This window comes from Carassius gibelio, chromosome B3, assembly GCF_023724105.1.
Source record: "Carassius gibelio isolate Cgi1373 ecotype wild population from Czech Republic chromosome B3, carGib1.2-hapl.c, whole genome shotgun sequence".
NCBI classification, from domain to species: Eukaryota; Metazoa; Chordata; class Actinopteri; order Cypriniformes; family Cyprinidae; genus Carassius; species Carassius gibelio.
In genome coordinates, this window is record NC_068398.1 from 8,135,724 (window position 1) to 8,157,128 (window position 21,405).

Sequence of the window (21,405 nt, forward strand, 5' to 3'; positions counted from 1 at the left end):
AAATGTATTTTGGATACATTTACTATTAAATAATGTTTATAATTTGTATGCATTTAATAGCATACATGAACCACTTTTTATTTTAACTGAAATGTATTTTCACTTAAAGCTATAACTTAAAAATAGTTAATTTGTATACATTTAATAAAATATAAATATTTTTAAGTTATCAAATTAAATGTTAAATTAAATGTATTTTGATAAAAGCCTATAATTAAATAACGTGTTTATAATTTGTACGCATTTAATAACAAATAAACTTTTTAATTTAAATGAAGTGTATTTCCACATAAAGCTAGAACTCAAAAATAGTTAATTTGTATACATTTAATAAAATATAACTAACTTCTACATTTAAGCTATTAAATATATGAAATTTATTTTGTAACACAGACCTATAATTTAATCATTTGCTATAAATAAATATGTTTATTAAACTAAATTACATTTATTGTCACAAAGCTATTATAATTTAATAATTGTAAATGAAAGTTTTTTTATTATTCTGTTTTATTTAGAAATTATAATAAATTTTTTTTTTTTTTTTACTTTATAATCTTAAAGTGTGCATGTTTCAGTATGCACCGCTATTACAACCTTACTATTTTATGTCACTTTTATTTGATGTTATTTTATTTTGAATCGATATTCCTGAATCTGGAATTCAAAAGTAAGTCAACTTTAGACGGATCTGGAGTAGAGAAGCTGCTGTTACTGATGTGAACACTAGAGGTCAGGCTTCTGAAGCGGATCTGTTTACCGAACTAAAGCAGCAGACCTCGCTTCTGGGAATGACATGACGTATCTCCTCCACATCCCGTCATCAGCAGACGCTCTGTTAATGCAGCTCTAACATCGCACTGATAACGCCAGTGAACACAAGTTTATAGGGCGTTCACGTCTTGGTGGAAGTAAAGCGTGTTTCCCAATAAAAACACTTCAGGTCTTTGTCAAACTCTTTGTCAGAGCACACGTAAATAACTTAAATAAGTTGGATATCTACCGCTACACATTTGATTGTTTATTCTAAACAGATTCTGGTTGTCAGTACAGCAGTCCAACTGCTCCATAGTCCATAAAAACAGTATAAACCAAACGGCTACAGCAATATCACAATTCATCTTTAATGCTGTGCTCTATATCTTAGGCGTTTACAGGATTTCTTTTAATATTCCTATTATATTATAAAAATACTGGTTTAATAATTAATGAATGATATTAATAATGATTTCTAATAATGTGTGAATTTATAAATATCAACATTTTATATTGAAATATTTTTAAAATAATACATTTATAAATTATAGTTTTTATATATATTGTCAAAATGGTTTCCATTATATAAGACTGTAAACTGAACAGTTTATATAATAAACTATTCATAATACATAAAATAATAACATTACAATTAAAATTTTACAATTTTAGAGTAATATTATAAATAAAATAACTATAATATATTTATTACAATCAATATGATAAATATTTAAAATTAATATTGTATATGTGCAGTATATATATATTTTTATAATGTATATATTAACTACATTCCCAATTATGAGAATCATAATTACTTATATACTTAATATTTTACATCATATCCTTAATAGTTTGTATACATCAATAGAGTATTTATGTGATATAATTATTTATCAATCATTTTAAATATGAACATTTACAATACCCTTACATGTATTTCATATAATTTCTTTCCATTTGATATAAAATCGAATGCTTTAATCCAATACCTTGCCTCGTGAGACAAAAGTACTCGAGCTCTTATTTACTGAACCCCTCTGATGTGTGACTGGGACGACAGCGAGAGCGCGGGATTGTTCCTCCTGATTGGTTTTACAAAACTCTCTGGAAGTCAAATCCTGGAAACCCTTTGGCTGAGAGGCTGTGTGAGGAGGGGCGGCGGGTGACTTTTGTTCTGGTTGACTCTTGCGGGTCACACAAGCAGCAGCACCCGCCCCGGGCTCCAGCCCAACAGCCACTTGGGCCAAGTAACTCTTCCCCTGTAAACTGTGCTCCTCCCCTCACAATCCCATCTTCCCCCCGTAATCCTTGGCAGTGACCAGCCTCAAGTTCAACTTCAACTGCCTGTGACATCATGTCTCGTTGCTGTGGGCAACCAGACAGCTGGGACGTGACTTTTCAGTTTAGGGGCCGTGCTTCAACTTTGCCCCTCTTTTCTCCGTTCCCGTCTCACATTTCTGCAGTTCTTTTCTCGTGTTTCTGACTGGCAATGGCACGGGCCTGAGAGCGCTTCCCCGTACGGACAGAAAACACTGTCACTTCATGATAAGAGCCTGTATCTGTGTCTCAAACACTGCAGGATCTCTCTCTTCACTCATGTCATATTTGCCCGGTGTTTTTACAATTATTAGTGCACTTACTCAAAATAAAATAAAATAAACCTTTTCACCAACATTTTTGCCCAGTGTCTCTTGACAAAACTGTTTTTTTTTAATCATTAATGTCCTTTCTCAATGCACATTTTCTTATAAAGTATTAACAGGATCCTTTTCCTTTCATTTCTGCTTTGTGTCTTCTGACAATTTTTACAATTATTAGTTCACCTTCTCATTACACATTTTCTTGGAATCAAATAAATAATAAATAAATAACCCACTAACAAGTTTAGTTCTAGTTCTGTTGATTCATGACTGTGAATTTAATTGAAGTCATTTTTGTATAATATTTCGTTTGAACATTTTTCTTCCTCTTATATTTTGTTAACTAGTGCTATAACATTTTAAAGTATAACTGAAGTGTCCAAATGTCTTTTGGGGACACACTAAAGCTGAAGTACGAGTTCACTCATGAAGCATGTCTTTAAATTAAATTACACTCAATTATAATTAATAAAGCTCTTTCCTTAATGCACATTTTCTGAAAAATTTTTCTATTTTCACTGCCTCTTGTTATTTTAATCATTGGATTACACTGAAGGAAAATAATAATAAATTAATTAATTGAACTACGATTTATTATTTTTATTGATGTTTGTATCATATTGGATTACAGTTATCAATGCATTTTCTCAGTGCATTAACAATAACAAATAAAAACACTAATAAAATAGATATTTCACCTTTGTTGTGCAATAATTATAACAACAGTAACACTTTACTTTCACTACTGCCTTATCAATGTTTGTATTCTATTTTAAAATTACAATTATTGAATGCACTCAATGTGTTCTCAATGTAGTTTTTTTTTAACCACACAAAATAAAATAAAAAAGAGTTGGTATAACAATGAATTACAAATGAATAAATAAGAGCAGATGCAAATAACGAATCTTCTCAAAACGTTTACTCATGATAACTCGCTGCTAATTTGCACACTAAAGCAGTTCATCTCTAAGAGGACAAAAAAAATTCTTCCTCTGCCTTCTAAAATTTAGGGTGAACACACTGGAAAATGTGCGAAATTAGACAAAGCGAAGTCGCTGCCAAAGAGTCACGACGGGAGACAAAATAAAAACAGGAGTCTCCAGCAGAGGGTGACAGCGAGTCGAGAAATGAGAAAGAGAGGAAAATAAATGGTCAGATCCAGCGAGGCCGACCAGCAGAGGGAGGAGGTGAGAGCGGGTGAGTTAGCGGCTTCAGATGGTCACCATGTGTTGAGGAGCAGGGAGCCGGCCCGGGGCAGGGCAGGGCGGCTGTGCTCTACACATTAATGACTAAAGTGTACTGGTTGATGGAGGAGCCCAACGCTCAAATCAACTACACCACGCCGATCAGCTCCAGTTATCACAAACCCGCTCCAGATGGGCCCGACACCGCAGAACAGAGAGCATCATGGGAAACAATGAAAGACAGGATGGGAGGAGCAGCATAACACATTTAGATGAATGTTTTGAGTGAGTAAGAATCACCTGCGTCTGCTGGGGTATGTTCAGAAAGTTGTTGTCCCGTGATCCGATGCTGACAAACCTGTTGGGAGCTGTGGAGCCTGGCGTGGAGTATGCTGAGGGGCAGAGAGAAGAGAGAGACTAAAAAAAACTATTATATATATATATATATATGCACAAAAAAACATTTAATTTAATTTATTTTTTAAATCGTTTAGTTATTAAAACTAATTTTAGTCAATGTGATCTATTCAGAAGTATCAATTGATTCTGCAAAAGCAAACCTTCAGATATATAGTGGAAACTGAAACTTTTCTGTACTGAATTGACTTGTTGGCAAACAACAAACAAAAGTAATGTAAGAATTTCTCTTTAACGATACACTGTGTTTGATTGTTCTTGGTTCACACGGTTGAGGAGCGATAGATTAAAAAGGTGTTTGAATCTGCAAATCTGTTTGAAGTCATTATCAAATTTAGGGCAGTTTTTGTTTGGATTCTGGTTTATTTGATGGACTCCATGGTGTAACTGTTCATCAAATATATAGAGATCTAACAATCTAGTGTGTGTGTCTGTGTGTGTGTAAAAACATGGAGAAATCAAACACAAAGAGCCATATTTGTACTACAGTTTGCTGTTAGTGCTTTCATCAGCAAACATTCAAAAAGGCAACGAAATAGAGAAGCTGCTGTGTTCATGACACGTTACAATAATGCAGAAAACTTCTGAATTAATACAGAATTGGATTATATATTATGTAGATTATATGTAAAATATTAACAGCAACATTTTAACCTGTGATTGCAGATGTATATTCTACATTAACGCATATGATCACAGAATTGAATTTTGCAATAATACAGAAAGTTTTATTAAATAAAATGCCAATATATTAACTCCTGTGATCGCAGAACTGAGTTCTACATTATTGCAAACAAATTCTTTATTAGTATAGAATTGTAAAATGCTAATTAATTTTATATTTATAAACAATACATGACCTCTATATGTGTAATTGTGTATCAGGTTTGCGAAGTGAATTCTGGAGAATCAGCAACATATAAACACATAAAAAGACACACACAAACAACATAAAAACAATTGAAACAATGAAAGAAAACACAATGAAAAGGAACGAAATACAAAAATAAGAAACATGATAGAAAAGAGGAAAAGAAATGCAAGTGCTCCGTCCAGTGCCCCGTCTGTGGTGAGGGAATATTTTACCGTATGTCTGATTATGCTCCCGGATACGCCACCTCCATTCTGAACGGCACAAATTTGGTTCATGTTCTGGACGAACTGACCTTTAGACCAGCACTGGAGCTCAACTATCACATTTCCACAGGCCAAAAGCTAACCAGCAATGTGAATGTAACCAAAACAAACTCAAATAAAACCAACGTAAAATTACAAAGCATGGGTTTCTGGATGTTGCATTCGGGAGTGTAAAGGACCTTTCACATCAGGACTGCAATGCAATTTGACCAGCACAAACCAACCTGGACCAGAATATAAATTCAAGAGAGTCAAAGCTGGTCTCTTCAGTTTGGTAGATATAGATTCTTCCATCTTGTTTGGATTTTAGTGCCAGAGCTGCCACACAATAATGAGGTCAAGTGAATTGTACAATATTAGCTGCATCTAGTTTGAACTAAAATGCTTTTTTTTTTTGTATTTTGGAGTCCTCTTTAACTGCCGTAAATTTGCATCCTTGAATATAGAGCCCCCAAGAGGACATGGTCATGAAAAAAAAATGAGATGGGAGGAAAAATGTTACCTTTGCATTTTCCTGCACGGCATTCCCCGAATAAACTTCGCATTCACTTCGCATTCACAAAATGTTTGCATTCTCCAGAAACATTTTCATTCGCTTGCAAAAGTACTGAATTCTCCCGATAAATTTCGCTTTGGCTCGCAAATTTATTGTTCCCCCATGAAACACTGCATTTCCTTGCATTCCCCCAAGAATTTGTTTGCAAAATTATTGTTTTTACCCCAAGAAAATCTGGTCACTTGCAAAACTTTTGCATTCTCCCAAGAAATGTTGAATTTGCTCACAAAACTTTCATGTTCTCTTGCAAAAGTATTGCGTTCCTAAAATGTCCACATTTTTTGTCCCCTTGCAAATCTTTTGCGTTCCCTTTCAAAAGTATTGCATTCCCAAAAAAAACCCAATACATTCACTTGCAATGTAAAGCATTAGCTTGCAAATGTATTGCGTTCCCTCAAGAAAATTAGTTTTCCCTTGAAAAACGTCTGCGTTCCCTTGGAAAGCTACAGTATTGTGCCCCGGGAGAAATTTAGCGTTTTTTGCATAAGTATCATATTTTTGATAATATTGCGTTCCCCCTGAGAAACTTTGTTCATTCGCAAAACATTTGCATTAACTTGAACGTATTGTGTTCTCTTACATAAGTACTGTTTCCCTGAGAAATTATGTGTGCACTTGTGAAAGTATTATTCTTCCAAAAAAACTTTGGATTCACTTAAGAAACTTTTGCATTCTCTTGCAAAAGAATTGCTATCCCCTGAGAAATTTGCGTTCAGTTACAAAACTTTTGCATTCTCTCGCAACATTTTTTGCAAGAAAACAAAATGCTTCTCAGGGGAACAAAAAATGTTTTGCGAGAGAATGTAAACATTTTCCAATGAAAGTAAAGTTTCTCGTGGGAATGAAAATATTTTGTGATCAAATGCAGTCTTTTTTTTTAGAGGAAAGAAAAAAGGTTTCACCAGTCAAGGCAAGAACACAGAATTTTTTTTCCTCCCATGTCACCCCCCCATCACCATGTACCATTAAGGGCTCCATACTTTAATGACTTTTGATGGTTGTTGAACTATTAAACTACTAAAACGCCTCAAAACTAGAATACATATAAAACAAGCGAAAAAATAAAATATTAAGGGATAGTTCTGACCCACCAGTTGGCGAAAATTACGAATAATTGGCATTTCATGTTAACTAGAGGAACACAAACTAAATGGCAAAAAGCGGTCCAGCTGTGGCTAGATGACTGGTGATCTTCATAGGGTTTGGTGGAATGGGGGGGTCGGGTCACTTACACGGAGATGTGGGTGAGGTGAGTCCACCATCGGGGGGCGTGCTGCTGGATTTAGAGTCTGGCATTGGGAGGGGCACTGGACGCGCCACAGGGGGGGGTGGAGGCAGCAAGAAGGAGCCTGGCATTTTGCTCTGGCCGCTCCCGTTCGGCTGCAGACGACACAAACAGGGTGAGGAGTACGGACACGCCCGACACCCCACAAATGGACAAAAAACTGCGCAGACTAGCTCCGAAATAAAAGGAATGGGGGGTGGCTGGTAGTGGAGAGTGTTGAGAGGGAAACAACCAAAAGGATGAATGTCTGTTTGCTTTTGTTTATGAAGGGGGTGTTCGTATTTGTTTGTGTGTTGACTTCACCACAGGCACAGACAGGAGCAGTGGAGGAGCTAGAAAAAAATCAAATGAAGGACTTTAGGCAGAAGGTGAAGAAGAAGAAATGGACGCACTAATGGTGAGGTGAGTTTTGGTCCATGGAATGATGTCAAATCAAAACCAGAGCGCAAATAAAAAAAAAAAATGCAACGCTTACGAAGGCTAAAAAAATGGCATAAGCAGAACTGAGGAGGGGATGCGCACTTCATGCGCAGAGGTCGTCAGCTGTTGCGCAGATGGGTTTTATCGTGATAGTGGACAGAGAAGGAGAGATTAACTCAAGATCGGCTAGACAAGCACAAGATACATAACAGTGACCGATGAGTCGGCCTCAAAGACAAGGAACGCACACATTTGTTTGTATCGGAAAAGACAGGAGGAGATTGTTTCGTGTTTTCAGAAATGCAAATAAAAGTAAAACAGTTGATAATGTTATTTGCACAAACAACAAACAACAGCAAAAAAAAAAAAAAAAATCTAATTTTAAAATCCTATGTTTTTTTTCTTCCGGTGGTTAGGATTTGGATTCAGGTCTGTAGTAATAATAGATAAATCATATAAAAACAATAAAAATGAATTGAATTTTAGTACTGTAAATGTGTGCTTAATATAACAACCTCACTAACACATTTTTAGATGTTTTAATTTCCTACTTCAATCTTGGCTTCTTTGTTAAATGCGACAGCTGTCTTCACAACGTTAAGCTCAGTTTAGTATTTCTTTAAATGCATGATAACATTAGTTTCACAAATACAAATTTATTTTATGGTCGAGGCAAGAGGTTTTTTTTTTTGCTTGACCGAGGCAAATATGTTGGCTAAGTTCTGTTTTATCAACATAAATCTTTTTTTTTAAATCATCTTCTCTCTAAACAGTTGCATACTGCAAAGTATATACTCCATATTTCCAAATGAGTAAACAGTATGCAGTAAGCAATGATAATGTTTACATTCTAAATGGAATACTAGTGTAAAACTTCCGAAAGGACTGCATTGTGGAATACAGTATTCCATGCAGTGTTCTCCATTACATACTGCATTATTCTATGCTACAAAACTAGCATGAGTAGTATGATAGGATGCCATTTCCAATAGTCACAATAAACCAGTTTGAGAATATCTGCTTAAAACACCAAGCATTTCTGCAATACATACAGCAGATTAAGTTACATGTACGGGAGCAATCAACTGACCCCGGTGTCAGATCATCACTTCCAGTGTGAGGTCACTTCCTCTTACCTGACCACTAGCCTGTCCTGATCCGTCGGCACACACAAACTGAACAAACTCCTTGAGCGGGTCCTGTCCCGGGTGGTGGTGGTATCGGATGGTGGGATGGGTGAAGTATGGGCTGGACTGCTGGATGATGGAGGGTGAGGGGAAGTGCAGGGAGGAAGCTGAAGCACGGGGACTTCCTGCTGACAGACAGATACACACACAGAGAGAGAAGTCAATAACACGTTTTGTGTCAGTATAAGTACTAGTAGTATATCAGTAATGAGCGAGACTGACACACACGGATACAATGGATGACATGAGAAGGAAGTGATGGAAATCAGTTCAGGAAAAGTGTGTGTGTGTGTGTGTGTGTGTGTGTTTACAAAGATCTGAGACAAAGCTGTTCCAAGAACAGAGCCAAGTCGAATCCTCCCTCGGCAGATCCTACAGGACATCATCAGAGGTAAAAATGATTCAGAAATATATGAATCGTTATATAATAACATTTTTGGAAATCCAAAAATGCTAAACTTTTATTGGTTAGGGCTTAAGCTTTTACTAAGTATAGTTAGCTTTATATTAAATATGTATAAAAAAATGTGTGCCTCAATTTATAAAGTATCACAAAAAACCCATTGGGCAAACCTTTCATAAATAACACACACACACACACACACACACACGGTATTCAGTGTTCTTTCATTCTCCCACTCTGTTATAATCTCTGAAACTCAACATTGTCCAGACAGACACCAACATGCTCTCAGAGTGAAAAATCCCCTTAATTCCCATTATTTGATCAAAATATTGAATCACTGATGATTAAATAATTTTTACTAGAAATTGCCAACAGAGCCTGAAACTCTAAGATGGATGACTTTGCCAAACCAACCGTGAATGTGAAAGACAGACCGAGTGCTTTAACTTTAACATGAGTTCCAGATTTTGTACTTTAGACAATCTGCTTCTTTGTTGATTAAACTATAAGGAACTGAATGGAAGATAAGGTGAACAGATAAACAAATAAAACACTGATACGAAAGTATGTGCAATAAGGAATTAAAATACGTCATCGATACATTTTTGTATCAGCACATCCCTATGTGAATGAACTGCAGTAGTTGTTAAGTCATGACGGCTCTCATGACGGATGAAGAATAAGATTGCGCTCATCTCCCGACCAGCGAGTGGAGGGTGAGGGGTCTTGTCTCCTCCTGCCAAGCAGGGCCCCCAGCTGCCCGGGACAGTCTGCCAACTTCCAGAGCCTCCCTGTAACCCAGACGCGGGCACTGCGCTCCCAGCCAAAGCCCTGCTTTTCACCCTCCCAGCCACGCAGACTGCCGTTCCCTCCTCTTCCTCCGTTTCTTTCGTGCTTTCATCATCCGCCCTTTAATCCCATTAGGGAATGGGATGGAGCCAAGGCTTCAAGAATGAGGCAAATGGCACCGCAAACTAGTGCCACCAAAGACCCCCTCCCACCAGGAGTGACTCCACCACAACACACGACCACACAAGAGCCATCGCATAACATCACCAGTAATCTATCTATCTATCTATCTATCTATCTATCTATCTATCTAGCTATCTAGCTATCTAGCTAGCTATACTTAGCACTCTGTCATCCATCCATCCATCCATCCGTCCTCTAACCATCCATCCATCCATCCATCTATCTCTCTCTGTCTGTCGTCCATCCATCCATCTGTTTATCTGTCAGTGGAGCTGGTTATCAAGGTTTTGTAAGTATTAAATAGCTCTCTGAAAAGAAATAATTAATAATAAGAATTAATAGTGTGCATTCATCTACAAATGGCACTGATTTGATTTGCGATGTCTAATTTTGGCACATTTATCATTTTTTTCTTTTCTTGATAATAAATGATCAAATACTTCAGAACATCTTGGAAAATGAGTCTTGCATTAAAGGAGAGTGGATATGTACTTTGATCACATCAGGGCAGTGAAACCACGCCTCTAGCGGAGGGAGAATGATTCGGGAAATGGAGAGACCAATCACCAACCAATCACATTGACAGACAGACAGACAAAAGGACAAATCAGCCTCAGTACAGAGGAGAAAGAGGGTGAGGGGTGGGGGTGGGGGGATCGAATGGCTAACGCCTTCACCCTGACCCGACCGTGGCGTAAACATGACCTCGCCTCTCCCCGAACGTCACCACATCCGACCCCACCAGGGGGCGTGAGTGAGCAGGACAGGAAGAGGAGGGATGTGGGAGGTGGGGTGGGGGGGCTCTGAGCTCTCACCTGGTCTTACACCTGCCAGCATGGGCAGCGGGTGATGGGTGAACGGCATGCGTGCAGACCTCGTATGGCCGGACAGAGCGCTGAAATCGAATTTCCCCGACTTCTTAAGAGAACCAGGCGAAGAGAGTCCTGGTAAAAATGGGATCAACAAAATGGCAGAACAGAGATGTGGATTTAATCAAACAGGGTTTTTGCTTCGTGATCTTCATCTAAAAAAATTATCTCATCCATCTCAGCTTCTAAAATACGACAAATTTGCTTATAATAACACAAAAAAATTAGCTTTTAATCTACAGATAAGATATTTCTAGGGTTTTTGGTGAAGTATAGAGAAGCCAATCACTGCAAAAAAAATAAAAATAAAAATGCTATTAATCAGTATTTTGTCGAATTTTCCAGTAAAAAAAAAAAAAAAAAAAAAATCTTTAACAACATAAAAAAAAACTATATTTTTTTTAACCAATGAGATAGAAAAATAAACTTAAACAAAAAGAAAAATAAATATTTTTCATACACCTCTGTCAAATTGCTTTATCTTAAGAATGTAAAATATATATATATATATATTAAGCATAAACGTCACTTAATGTAAATAAGATTTTGACTCAAGTAAATGAATCTTGTTTCAAGGATGTTAATATAATTCTACAGGAACACAAGGTGAAACACTGCGTAAGAACGGTGTTTTGGCAGTGCGGACAGGTCCAGGGTGTGAGCTTTGCTTTGAAGCAGTGGAGTGCAGGAAAGAGCGGGATAGGGGTCAGGACAGGGCCGGGAAGGGAAGGGGCTCTATGCAGCTGTAAGTGGGAAAATAGATGCCACGACAGCAGATCCCATAATAACTCATGTCTGTCTGTCTGTCTGTCACTTTCAAAGCACCAGATCTCAAGGAAAGAGTACAGTATCAGAGCATGAATGTCAGGTTTTCTCTCAGCTTTTACAGTGACGTTTTAAAGAACACTAAGAAAAATAAAAATAAAAACGCTAGTGATGCATCAATACAAACACTACATCAAAAAAGTTTGGGTCAGTACAATTTTCAGTGTTCATAATGTCTCTCATGCTCACCAAGACTGCATTTATTTGTTACAGTGAAACAGTAATATTGTTAAATATTTTTATAATATAAAACAACTGTTTTCTATTTGAATATATTTTAAGATGCAATTAATTCCTGTGATGCAAAGCTGTATTTTCAGCATCATTACTCCGTCTTTAGTGTCACATGATTATTCAGAAATCAATGTAACATGCCGAGTTGATGCTCAAGAAATATTTCTGATTATTATGAATGCTGAAAACAGATTTGCTGCTTAATATTTTTGTCGCAACAAGATAGAAAATATATATTAAAAAACTGCATTTGGAATAGATGTTTTATTTATTCTCCAATCTGACTGACCAGAAACCTTTGAAAGGTAGTGTAGAAATTGATTAATGTGTCTTATTTTAATGCTAAATTCCCTTGTTTCTCTTCCAAAATCTCAATATTTATAAATATACAGTAGTATAAAATGCTTTATATTTTAATATTGTTAACATTTTATGTGCATCCCACTTACACAAATACAAGTATTAATAAATGGATAACCCTGCTTAATAGATACCATAATTAGCTATATATAAAAAAAACTACTGGTCATCCAACTAAGCATTAAAAAAAGTCCAAAAGCATTACAAAAAATCTAATGTCTTCAAATCCACAACAAAATACTTCTGCCATTAGTTAAGAGGTGAAAAAGAGACCACAATCTGCAATTTAAACGTCAGTGAGAAAAATGTTTAGCCATATAAAAGCAAGAAAAAATCTATTCATTACAGATCACTAGCCAATTAAAAAAAACACTCTACAAAACGAACTAAATAAAGTCTGCTAAAACCGTACATCATAGCGTAAACACATTTCCTTTACTAACTTGTCTGGTTTATGTGAATGTGTGTTCAGATTGACTCCAATTTCAATCTACTCGAGCGACCGCATTACTAATGCCAACCGAACAGGACGACACGTCTTCACAAACCAAATGCAAATGAGTAAATAAAGGTAAATGCTAGCTGTGTACAGACTCTGACATGCAAACACTCTTAAACTTCACCTGGGGAACCAAATCAGAGGCTTTCACTGGACTTTTCAGAGCCGAGGGAAAAAGTCAAACACAAGCGCTTCTGTTCCAGTGGCAGTCATGCCAGCAAACAGGAGGACAGGCTCGAAGCGGGATGTGAGAATGATGAGGGAAATGAAAGCAGAAAGTGTGTGATGGTTTGGTCTTCTCGTATATAACGCCACATTAATGTGTCGTCCTGATCCTATAAATGTCAAACTGAGGCTGCAGGGCTGCTAGCTTCAGCTGTCCTGAGTTTGGCAGAAACACGGCCAAACATGTCAGGACTCAAGAAGGAAAGGAAAAGGAGTTTACCATCAAATCCTGTGGTTGGTTTTGGGGGAAACAATTATCCTAAGTGGTGCAAGGATTGGCAAATTAAAAAGCAACACTCTCTGATAAAAAAAAAAAAAGGAGTGTTGTGCAATCCAACAAAGTGTGTTATTTACACAAGATCACCGAGAATATAGATATTTTTAACAAACAAACCGCACAATAAATCATAACTAAAGTATCTGTGTTAATTTGGGAGAGCTAAACAAAAGTTTCCTGTAAAGAAGACAACATGATTGTGTACAGCAACAAACAAAAAGGTTTAATATTAATTTTAATTATATATTAAAAACCTTAATATATAATTATAAATATTAAAATGAGAGTTAAAGCCTAGTATCTTTTTGTTTGTTGCCGCAAATACACACACACACACACACACACACAGACAGAGAGACACGCATACAAAAATGTGTAGAATTAATATTAATAATACTGTAAATATTATAATATAATCATTTAGTATTCTTAACATTATAAGGTAAGTGAGGTTGTGGCTATATAAAAATATGCATCTCTGTAAGGTGCTGAATATCACAGCTAAAACACACCTTTAGAGTTGCAGCTGACAGTTTCCATGATCTTGCACATTAGCGTGTGTATTTGTGTGTGTGTGTGTGTGGTAAAATCATGGGTTATGTATTATTTCTCTGTGTCTCGTGCCAGCGCAGACTGGCAGCCAATCAAACGCTCCCGTGACCTTCCAGTCTCCCCACGCTAACAAGCTGGCTGCCAGTCAAACCTTGACCTGTCAAAAAACGCCATATATAACACCTCCTTACACTACCCACACTCTCTTGAGCAGACACACATTTACCATCCAGCCATCAGAAAGTGCCTCCACAGACACACGCAGAACGTCACAAATCCAAGAACAAATCACTTCTGCCATGAACTTACAGTAATAATACACACGGGTTCCCAAGGTCTTTGTCTAATGTTTTCTTCTTTTTTTTCAGTTGATTGATGCCAATTAAATAGTTTCAAGCATTTTAAAAAGTTGTAGATTTACTATGGAAATTGTGGCTTTTTCAATTGATTGATTTTGACTGAAAAGTCCAATTACTTGCCACTTAAATGTTTTCTAGAAAAAAGGTATTTTTAAAAACAGACATTTGTATGATTACTTTGAAATTAGTAGTAAAGTAGTCACTTTACACTTAAGAAGAACATTTCCTTAGCAATTAATGTTATGAAAAAAGTTATATTTATGATAGATGCTTTCATTAGTCTCTTAATCGATCAGTTTTTAGAAATAATTTGTCATTTTACACACAAAAAGACTATCTGCTTGCCAAATGAATATATATATATATATATATATATATATATATATATATATATATATATATATATATATATATATATATATATATATGCAGCCTAGCATAGATGAGAGCAGAGAGGGCAGCAATTGCCCCCTTAATGTAAACAGAACAGAACCAACATAAAAGTATTGTGGATATCATTTATGTTCAATAATTTAGTGTCAACATTTTAGAAATGAGTCTGATTCAGTGGGGAATCATAAAGCCGAATCCTGATTGACGAGAGGAGGAGCTGGGGATGGAGAGGGGTAATTAGATATTGAGCAATGCAAAAGCTGCTGATAATATTGAAGGGTCTTATATATGGGTGCTATGGTAGATGTCACAGCCCTATAGGTAGACGTGGATCAGCTGAGAATCAGAACTAATGCAACGCTTGATAATTCAATTAGAAACTTTCATTATACATTTTTTAAATTATTATTTTCATTCATTTTAAATTAAAAAAGACAGATTTCTTGCCAACTGAATATCTATTTAAAAAAGTTACAATTACAATGGATTTATTATTATTATTAATTTCAGTCATTTTACAAGCAAAAAGACCAATTAGATGCCAATTAAATATTTTTGAAAAGTCATATTCACAATGTAAACTTTCATACCTTTTTTAAATCAATGAATTAAAAAAATAATAATTTTACACACTGAGAAAGACAAATTACTTGCCAGTTAAATATCTTAAACCATTCAATACACTAATTCAAAGTCTCTGCCTAACTCTTCTAACCCTCACATTTTTTCATATATTTCACGGTTTCCCATGCCTCTGCTGTCTGAACCTCATCATCAACAAAACGTTCACAAACAGATGTTTACAGACAAAGTGTCACAGTCTAACAAGGTGAAAGAGAGTGCAGGAGAATGATAAATAGGGGGATGATATCCGTGTCAGTCCAGGGCGAGAGAAAGAGATGGGGGCGTATGAATGAATACGCCGGGCGACACCAGATTTAATGATAAATGACACCGTCACCTTGCAGCGTTGCCAGAGCCTCATTCAGGTAGTGAATCACCTTTGGAGCATAGCACGGTTCACACTCTCACACACTCACATGCGCTCGCCTTCATCGGCGTAACAGATGTCTTCTGTAACCCAGTAGCTCCCAACGCTGTCGACACATGGACGAGCCATCTGGAGCAGAGCTCTGGTGCTCCACAGACTGTGTGTGTGTTTCAAGTGTTCAGGGATGGGGTGGGTGGGTGTAAATATGTATGTGTGTTATGTATTCCCATGACACTAGGAGCACCTGAGCATGCTGGCATTTTTTTGGTGGGATTTACCCATGTTACCCTAGATTAAGATCTGTGACTGTGTGTTGATCATGACGGGGGCGGCAGTGAATGTGATTAGATGTAGGTGGACCCTCGGGCCAGAAACGTACCCTGTGCAAATACACAAGTTGCCGTTGTACGTACACAGCATGCATTCTTGCATTACTGTCGCTATTCTTGCGTTATCTATTTTGGCATACTTGAGGGGCTGATAGAGTTACCTTCAAATGTCTGTGCTATTACAGTCAATATGAAACGCCCCGTCTGATGGATTTCAGAGCGAAACAGGATATTCAGCGACAAACAAATGTAAGCTCGGCCCTTTTTTATCCAGTGGTAATTGATTGGACAGTGAAACATTGTCTTTGTCTTTGTATGACAAAATAATAAAAATAATAATAACACTTTTATAAAAACAATACATTTAAATAAATGCATAAATCTAAAAAATAATAAATGTATAAAATATACATATTATATAAAACACGCAAACACGTAATAAATATAGTAATATAAAAGGACATAATATTAACAATAATATAGAATATAATAAATGAGTATATTAATATTACAACTAACAACATTTTCACATACAATAAATGCGTAAAATAATGAAACACATTTTTAATACAGCCTTACTAAATTTTTATCCTTATAATTAATAATATTACTGTCACATTATATTATTTTATATGATACATTTTTACATTTGATATTTTTAATATTATATATTTTATGTAATATGTACATATTATCTTAGAATATATTATAACTATAAAATATAAAATGTATATAAAATATAAATATTGTATAATTATAATAAATAATCCTTATCATTATTATTATTTACAAAAATAAATATATAAATGGTATAGTAATAGCAATAATATACAGTAGTAATAAAAACAATTGTAAAATAATATTATAAAATGAATGCATACAATATATACAGTACATATTATAATCAAATTAATGCTGCCAAATGATAAATCTTGATTAAATCGCATCCAAAATAAAAGTTTTTGTTTACATAATATATGTGCGTGTACTGTGTATAATCGTTTGACAGTACATTTAATACATTATTTTATTACATCTTTATTTCTTAGGAATACTGTGCACTGACAAATTTTGTACAAAAAGTGTAGGAAATTCTATTGGGAAAGTAACAAAAGTGATCATGTCAACAGTTAAACTAACTTTAACTTGCACAGCAAAATTCTCTTAAACCGTTGCTGTGGTGTGACAGTTGAGCTAAAAGAGAAGTATTTGTGGTGTCATGTCATGAATTGCATTCAAACAATTTGTGGATCGCAATGGGGCATGAAACCGAGCTTGTGTTTGCATTCGCACACTTGTGTAGAATATATTTCAGACGTTACAGCAGATGTATGCAGGATTGAGATGTCGTAGGCGTGCTGAATAAACAGCTGAGATATTGCTTATAGCATGTAAACCCCTTTGTGCAGACACACACTAATTACAATAAATCCTGCATGGAGAAGAAACAAACAAAAACGCTAAGTAAATATCTGGAAAGGCCTGCTGCTGTACGCAACACAATAGCCCGCGTTTGTAAGTGTTCATGTCTGGGAAGTCTGTGGAAATCAGGATTTGGACTTCTGCTTCAGTCCACAGGGATCCTATGTCACAATCTAACACAAACGATGGATGTACGGAGAGACTTCTGATGCACAAAACCAAATGAAAGCACATTCACAGGCCACAGAAAACCCGCCACCTCCGAGCACCGGGAAAAACAGCAAATCAGAGAGAAGAGCTGAGGTGTGTGATGCGGCAGAGAGGTTGAAAGACAGACAGAGATAAAAGACACATTTCATTACACTTGTGTGCATTATAATATGAGGGTAATGTGGTCTAACCATGGTAAGGAAACTGCACGCCATCGCTTTCGTGTTTTATCTTCCTCTCCTGCATACTGGCCAAATGGTGCTGCACTGAAAAACCCAAACAGGGGAAAAGAATAGAGTTAACAATGACAGAGAGGGGGAGAGACTGAGATCAACTGGAGAGATGGGGGAGATTTGGGACCACTGTTGAATCGTTATCAATACATCATCATTATACACTTAAAAAACATCATATGCATGAGGATCTCCTAGAATCAAGTGCACCAAAACATTCGAGGTGAAAAACACACAAGTCCCACAAAGCGTCCAATCAGCAGCTAAACTATGAGGGTGGGGCAGAATATCAAATGAGCATTGGCTGCGTCACAATTCACATAAATACTATGCAATATAAAAATGAGCGCATCATAACTGGAGAGATTGATGGGTTGATGGATAAAAGGGAGGAAAAGTCTGGCCCTTCACACAGCCCTTGTGTCCACTTATTCAGTGCATAAATGACTCAAACATGAGTCCCAGTTGAATCTGATTATAGATTTAGATGTAAGTCAGAGTATACAAATTTAGTTTGACCAAAAAAAATAATCTGGCAGCATGTTTTACACTAAACATCTATTCCTCAAAGTCTCTTTGTCAGCACAAGTATGGCGTCTACTCTGAGTACTCTATGTAGACTTTGATTGGTGCACTTCAATATAAACAAATATGTTTTTTCATCAGCAGAGGTCTAGATAAGTGGTAGTCAAGCAGAGCATGTGAAGAGCCAGAGGGCTGCTGGGTAAAGAGCCATACCTGCATCAACATCATTGGGCCAGCCGCTGGCCTGGGACACTCCAGGGGCAGGGGAACGGCCCGAATAGAAGACTTCATCCACCGGGCTCTCCATCTCACTGTCATCAATCGATTTACGCTTGTTGGAGCTGAAAGAGAAGAGAGAGAAGATGAGGGGGGGTGTTTTTTTTTGTGGGGATTGGACATCTGGAAGATTTGCATGTTGTTGTATTGTGAAACCTCTGAAAATTCCTGAATAGTAATGATGCAACATAATTTAGATTAATACATGAGAATGGGGATTCCCAAAAATGGGAATGTTTTAAAGAAATAGTTGAACATTTGCTGAATATTTACTCACACCCAAGCCAAGATGTAGATGAGTTTGTTTCTTCACTGGAACAGATTTGGAGAAATGTAGCATTCGATCACTTGCTCAGCAATCGATCTTCTGCAGTGAATGGGTGCCGTCAGAATGAGAGTCCAAACAGCTGATAAAAACACACCACACCACTCCAGTCCATCAGTTAATGTCTTGCAGAGGATCCATTAGAGAGCAAGTGATGCACTGCTACATTTCTCCAAATCTGTTCGGATGAAGAAACAAACTCATCTACATCTTGGATGACCTGAGGGTTAGAAGATTTTCATTTTTAAGTGAAGAATTGCTTTAAATACAACTTCTTACACCATAAAACCATTACAACAGAAATCTGTAAGCTTGAAACCATCCACTAAAAGCATCACTGTTTGAAGAGCACAGGTTATCTTAGCAGAATGAGACGTTAGATGAGCAAAGACAGCAGAGCCTGAAGTGAATCAGACGACAGGAAGTGTGGAGTACCTCCGCGGGAGACTGGCATACAACTCCATCTCAGTCCTGCAGCGTTTGAAACATGACGAGACAAGACAAGAGAGAAGGGACAGGAGAAGAGAAAGATAAAGAGACAAAAATGACAGCAATCAAACAGATAAAGGTGAAAACAGTAGGATAACAGATAGACAGAAATATATACAGACAAGGAGGAAAGCAAGAACGTGTGAGTGCTACCAACATTCATTAAACTAGAGTGAGATCGATTTGTAAAGTAGACGTGCAAAAGTTTATTAGTATATAGTCAGAAATGTATCAAAGCTTAAGGCTTATATAATGATATATGCCAATATAATTTTACTTTAGATTTATATTTTAGAAGGGAGCCCACTCAATTTCAAAAATATAAACAAATCCTGGTTTAGAATGAAAGGAAAGTGACCTCTGAGTGTGTGTGTGTGTGTGTGTACCTGGTCGATGGTGTGGACGTTATGGAGCGGCGACCCAGGTTGATGTTGTAATATCCTGGACTGTCGAGGTCGGCCAGAGAGAAGTTGGGTCCGCTTGCTGTGGCAACTGGTGCTGAATTACACACAGACAGAGAGAAGTCTGATGAATCAATGCCATCATTCCTCTTTGTTCTCATCACAACATAATACAACTTTTCTTCATGTCAGATTAAGAAGAATAGAAATCACAGAAGATCACGCAAGCTTATTAAAGTCAGACTTGATCATGGTTTCCACAACAATATGAAGCTGCAAAACTGTTTTCAACATTGATAATAACGATTAATGTTTCGTGAGCAGCAAATCAGCATATTAAAATGATTTATGAAGAATCATGTGACACTGAAGACTGGAGTAACGATGGTGAAAATTCAGCAATATTAATATATTGTCTTATTTGTAGGCTTTTTTTGGGAGGGGGGCTTTTTATTTGTATGTAACTGTTAAGGTGATTTTAAGGATTTATAATAATAAGGAAAGCCTCTTTCGTTTTAATAAAATGTTGATATTTGCAGCTGCTGATCAGAAAGACGCTGCTCGTGGGACTTACTCTGGGACACACGCACCAGCTCCGCCACGTTCCATACGCCTGACGTCACGAAGCAGTCCTGGAAACTCAAGTGCCCTGGAGAGAGAGAGAGAGAGAGAGAGAGAGAGGCCAGAAATCAAAACACTACACCGACAAATTATACTGAAAAAAAAAATAACGAAAATCCCCATATTTACTCATCTGCACCTGTCAAACACACGCACACACAAAATAAACTGAGCTCAATTGTCATAAAAAGGCCGGGAGCATATAATTACAGTCATCGGTTGGCATATGTTCTCCGTCTCGTAGGAATAACAGGCTACCCTGTACTTATGGTTAACTCCAACCCAGCGCTCCAATCTCAGCTGAAGCTTAACGAGGACACTAAAAATGCTTTATGTCACACTTAAGTATGTGTGTGTGCGACACTGCATACAAATATACAAACGTATTTGCTTTCTCTGTGCATATGGGCTTTCATATGTACTTTTGTGTGTGTGGGCAAAACGGGTGAATGAGCCATGCTTCCACACCCATCTGTAGTGCTGGCTGAGGTCAGCGTGTGTGTGTGTGTGTGCAGGTTAACCACAGCGAGGCCCGCGCATGAGCTCAGTGTCGCCCGCGCTGCAGCCATGTGGTTCCCATCAGCCAATCATGGAGTGATTTATGAGCATTCCACCATTCTCCGTCACAGCCGGCCTAGCAACACTTCACTATAATAAGCTTGGATGGAAATCGCTTTCACTCACACTCCATGTTTGTGTGAGAGTCGGGCGCGCATGTGACCTTATTAACGTAAATAAAGCAGATTACGGTATCAATCGGCACTGTATTTGTGCGTATGGAGGTCCAAGGAGAGCGCGGCTCACCCACGGATCCATCTGCTGACTGGCAGGCGGAGTGGAAAATGGTGGCTGGCACGTTGATTGTGGTGGGATTTCATCACGCCGTTTCCACCATTGCTAACCAAAGTTTGCTCGCTCGCGGCCTTTAATGACAACTTCAGATGTGATTCTATTGAGTTTAGGTGGACTGCTTCGTGAACAATCAAGGCTTCTCAATAGTTTTTGCAGAATTTTGAGCATTAGC

At 37.1% G+C, this 21,405-nt stretch overlaps 1 protein-coding gene across 16 annotated transcripts in view; it reads right to left on the minus strand.

Annotated features, from left to right (window-relative positions):
- Positions 1-21,405, minus strand: part of nfixb (nuclear factor I/Xb) — a 132,597-nt gene that overhangs the window by 6,290 nt on the left and 104,902 nt on the right. For 4 of the 16 annotated variants that reach the window (XM_052550227.1, XM_052550231.1, XM_052550234.1 and 1 more), the window contains 9 exons: positions 20,335-20,409; positions 19,746-19,857; positions 19,306-19,341; positions 18,483-18,610; positions 17,703-17,777; positions 10,782-10,910; positions 8,538-8,716; positions 6,929-7,076; positions 3,887-3,978 (listed from right to left, as the gene is read on the minus strand). In XM_052550227.1, coding sequence (XP_052406187.1) covers positions 3,887-3,978; positions 6,929-7,076; positions 8,538-8,716; positions 10,782-10,910; positions 17,703-17,777; positions 18,483-18,610; positions 19,306-19,341; positions 19,746-19,857; positions 20,335-20,409 — 974 coding nt within the window. The remainder of the gene's footprint in view (positions 1-3,886; positions 3,979-6,928; positions 7,077-8,537; positions 8,717-10,781; positions 10,911-17,702; positions 17,778-18,482; positions 18,611-19,305; positions 19,342-19,745; positions 19,858-20,334; positions 20,410-21,405) is intronic. The other 12 variants (XM_052550230.1, XM_052550225.1, XM_052550238.1 and 9 more) reach the window with 10 other exon arrangements.